Genomic DNA, 4,717 nt, shown 5'->3' on the forward strand with positions numbered 1-4,717 from the left:
TCGGCGAGGACCCGCGTAAAGGAGATGGAAGACGTTGCGATCCCGGAAGCCTTCCTCTCCTCGTCTCTCTCTCTCTCCCTCCGATGTAACTTGTATCTTTCTCTTCATCTATAAAAGGGGAAGCAGGGCACGCCAAGGAGGGGGACATTCAAACACATCTAACATGTCTGAGTGGCTGGAGGCGTAGGCACTCGGCAGTAGACAGAGAGCTCAACCAAACTCACTTTTTTCACCAGAGACTTGGGACCTTCTTCCTCTCTCGCCTGCTTGTAACCCCTACTAAAAATCAAGTGACGGTAACACGAGCAGCAGCAGACTGGACGTAGGGATGTTCCGCCCGAACTAATATAAATCCTTATGTCCTCCGAGCATAGTCATCCAGATCAGACGCGCAAACTAAAAATTTACTAGCCAGTAATTTGAAACACCGACAAGTGGGTGGCCTAAGGCCGGCCCTCACCGGATCTGCCTAGCATCACGAAGTCCCATCCAATAATATGGTGACTAGATAGTCCATACTAGAACCAAGTTTGACTGAGTTGTGCATCATCAGATGATGCACACACCAAGTTTGAGATCCTTGAATTAAAAACCCGTCCAATAATGCCACTTAAGCTATGCTTGGTGAGAGTATACTGTGCATATCCAAATGCTCTGAACTCAACTCTTCAAGTTGCATGTCTTAGACCCCTTTAATAGTATGACCAAATAAAAACAAAGCCCTATACACCCCCACTTCAAGCACCCCCCCGCACCAAGCTTGTACTTGACTCTATAAAATCGTTAGTCTTTGTAAATGCCCTTTGCACCATACACTTGTAAACAATCCAAATTATTGTCGGGTGATAAAAAAAACCATGTGATCCACAAGTGACCAACCAATATAAATATAGCTATTGCAAAACACATGTTAGTCATACAAGCTTGTGTTTATCAAATCCTAAAATCAAAATTGGAACCTAGCCCCATTCGCTTGTCTTAAAAATGGCTTGTTCGGCTTCTTTTTTCAGCCGGAACAGTGTTTTTCTCTCACAACAATTCAGCCGGAACAGTGTTTTTCAGCCAGTTTCAGCCAAGTTTCAGACCAGCGAACGGGGCCAAATGTGGTCAATGCCAAGCACCGACTATAGTGACTGTGTGTGACAAGGAATTTGACCGAGTTGTCAACCGGTGTATTGAGGTGGCCGGAGTCGTGGATTTGGCTGGAGTTTGCCAACGACGGGCGAGCGAATACAGGAATCCGGCGGAGTCCTCAATCTACCGATTTGAGGTTGATCAGAATTGTGGATTTGGTTAGAGATTGCCAGGTTGACGCTTCACCAACGTCAGTTGCACCAGCAGTGGCATACGCGTAGAATAGTGGATGCAAATCAAATGTCACGGCTTTATAAAAGAAAGTCATGGGTCACTAGCAGTATCCACAACTTCATTTTTTTTATCTCACACATTGACTACTTTGAGGGTGAGGAAAGCGCCGTTCCTTCTTAGTTCAAAGCAGATCAAAATTTAGTATGGCGACAACGACTCGCCAGGCGCCTCCCTTCCTGAACCGACCCCAGTTTATTATGACTGGTGGGGGCCGTCGAGGACAGCGACGGGGTCACACGGCCTCACGGGAAGCGTCGCCGCGTCGGTCATCTACGAGCCGTTCTGGCCGCCTAGGTAGCACTCTCAATTGTCGTCAGTGATGCTTAGCTCTGAAGTCTGAACCGAGCAAGATCTGTGATGGCTCATGAATGATCCTGGGGATTGCAAACTGTGGGCTTGCGCCTTGTTTGTCTAGGCTTTTGGCTGAAAGTACGGTCGATTAATTTAGTTTGAAACAAAAATATTATTCATTGATTTAAAAAAATATAGTTTATAAGCGAAACCAGCCCAAAAGATCAGTCGCTGATCTCCAGCTGCACCTCTTCATTAAATCTGTCACCTGTGGAGCAATGCAAGATCTTGGAAAGCTAGATGCAGATAAGGAATTTTGTGAGAAGACAGGAGAGTCATTAAAGTATACTACTATCATGACCCGAAAGGAAGCCAGGTCTTGACCTTTCGCTTTCCTGGCATGAATCATACTAGTATCATACTACTGGCAAGTAGCAACTCAAACGGAGTAATGCTGAGGTAAAGCCTCGGGGTACAGTGACAGAGGATAACGAAAGCGCAAAGCCACAGCCAACCTTCACAGCGAAAGACGATGATATGGAAAGCGGAGTCAAGCCGCGCGCACACACAGATCGCTCCGGCGAGGACAGTTTTTTTTGTTTTTTGTTTTTTTTGCCATGGTTCATTATTAAGATCCAAGGTACTATGTTACACCGGAGCAGAGGGAGACGACATGGACGAGCACTAGGCTACCGAGCCACGGCCGCGCGCCGGCGTGACACTCACAGGTGGGCCCACAATGGTTGCCCCCACCCGTGCCACTGGAAGGAAGTCGTCACCCCGGCGACGGAGCACGCCCGCCATGCCACGCAGCACACACAGCTCGGCGGCTGTCAGCCTCCTCTCCGCCGCCTCCTCCGGCGCTGCAGTCCGTTAGATCTCCGGCTCCGGCGGAGCCTCCACGGCGGGCACGGCCGCCGCCGCAGCAGCATCCGGGACGAGGTGCTCCGGGCGGCCTCCGGCGACGAAGTCGATGAGCTCCTTGCCGGACTCGTCGGCGTCGCCCGCGGGCGGCGGCGAGATCCAGAGCAGCACGGAGACGGCCACCAGGAAGAAGGCCGTGGAGAGGAGCAGCGGCCAGAAGAATGACACCACGGCGCTGAGGCTGGGCCCGATGGCGGAGATCGAGACGGCGGCCGCGGCCACGAACGCCACCGCTACGGCCGCCTGCACCCGGTGCTCCCACACTAGCTCCCCGAGCTTCCCCTTGGGCGCCGCCATGGCCGGATCGGCAGCGCGGCAGGACATGGGAGAGATCTAGGGGGGCGAGGAAAGCTTCTGGAGCGAGGTAGCTAGGGGTTTGGCTCTCGCCGTAGCAGGAGAGAGAGAGAGAGAGAGAGAGAGAGAGAGAATGAGTGAGAGAGGGGTGGGGTTGGACTCGCTGGGGGGGATGAAATGGATGGACTGGGAAGCGGCGGAGGACGGCGAGTGGGGGAGAGGGGTGTGGCAAGCCTGGGGTTATCCCAGACTGCGGAGATTCGCCCTGCCGCCGCCTACGGCCGAGGGTTGTGTGCTGTTCTGGGGATGTTTTTTTTCTCTTGCAGCGCCCCCGGGCTAGTGCGGGGCCCGCCTTTTTTTTTTCCTCTTAGGTTTTACCATAATGCCCTGCCGGTGGGGCTGCTACATGTGACCGGTTTTTAGTTCTACTAGGGTTAAATGAGCCATTCGTGTTATACACAGAATGTTCATAATTCGCACGCGAAACTGTACCGACATAGATTCATATATCTTTTCATGTGATTTCCTGCTGAATTTCATACAAGTGTTATGTTCATATGAATATGCGAGTCTAAGTGTTACATGCACGTGAATATGCTAGCTTACGTTACATGCAACGGTTTCAACATGTGTGCCACTGAGTGGAATCAACGAGGATTTCATCGCTTTTGCAAGCCCTTTTGTGTGTTGCTAGGGCTCTATTTCTGTTCTCTCTCTAGCTTCACTAATATTAGTATTTCTATAGAAACATTATCTATGATTTTCTCTTTCATCAATCTCTTAGTTCACCTATCACTAGCTTCAACAATATCTTTTTATGCCTACTAGTACATTGCGTGCGCCCTTGCGCGCATGGCCAAGTGGATGGTTGATGTCGCTACCAAACATACATGCTGAATAAATGGATTGAAAGTGGATTAAGACCAGGGTGGATGATGGTCACGTAAGTTTTGCAAATTGTCTACATAGAACAGGGTGACAGTTTGGGCATAGCATAACACTACATAGGCACACTGATTTTGTACAATGGGTTTCATGATCAGCAGTGGCGCTGTCTAGAACATAACTTATACATATTGTGTATAAGCAGTTTCTTTTGGACTAACTGGCCATTGGATGCTTCTTCTGGTGATGGTGACGAAGTGCGTATCAGCTGTTCGGTATTTTAGTTCACCGTCCGAAAGGCCGCCGTCGAAGGACACGGAGCTCCGCCTGGTGGAGTCTTGTGTTTATAGATGGTGTTATATTATGGATTTTTTTCTGAATTTGTGAAAAGAATATGGGTTCTTTGCATGGATAAGAAGGGTTTACCGAAGATCTGTCTGGCACATGCGTTCTGTGTGGTGGCTGCAACCTGAAAAGTAATCTGTGAAGTAGGAACTGTTTGGTGAAATGATGTGATAGTGGAGTACTTTATGTAGCCTGTTCGCATGCTCGTATACGATCGTTGATTATAAACTGAAACAGTATTTTTCTCTCATACCAAATCAGCTAGCAGTAAATAATCCACGATCGTTTACGACGAAACAAACAGGCTGATGGTTTGTTAAAATATTGACATTGTTCTGAAATGAATTGTTCGGAAAAATGTAGGAGTGATATACCTAAGGAATAAAATGTGGGCACAGTCTTCATCACTTGGTAGTAGGAGCTTGCATAGTTCATCATATATTTTGATAGATGGGCAAGGAAATATTCTATATAATAATAACTAACACAATCGATACTTAAGATGTTTTTCATGTCAATGGATATGCAAAATCAGTCTTACCCAGTGACATACAAATTCACCGATGAGTGTGCTGGCCAACTCTGCTTTCCTGATAAATATAACTCAGTT

At 48.3% G+C, this 4,717-nt stretch overlaps 1 protein-coding gene across 1 annotated transcript; it reads right to left on the reverse strand.

Moving 5' to 3' along the window:
* Nucleotides 1-1,994: 1,994 nt before the first annotated feature.
* Nucleotides 1,995-3,035, reverse strand: LOC136453031 (uncharacterized). The gene has a single exon (XM_066453608.1). It carries the CDS (start codon nt 2,905-2,907, stop codon nt 2,533-2,535), a length of 375 nt encoding a protein of 124 aa, XP_066309705.1. The 5' UTR covers nt 2,908-3,035; the 3' UTR covers nt 1,995-2,532.
* Nucleotides 3,036-4,717: the final 1,682 nt, after the last annotated feature.

The sequence above is a fragment of the Miscanthus floridulus genome, chromosome 5 (assembly GCF_019320115.1).
Source record: "Miscanthus floridulus cultivar M001 chromosome 5, ASM1932011v1, whole genome shotgun sequence".
NCBI classification, from domain to species: Eukaryota; Viridiplantae; Streptophyta; class Magnoliopsida; order Poales; family Poaceae; genus Miscanthus; species Miscanthus floridulus.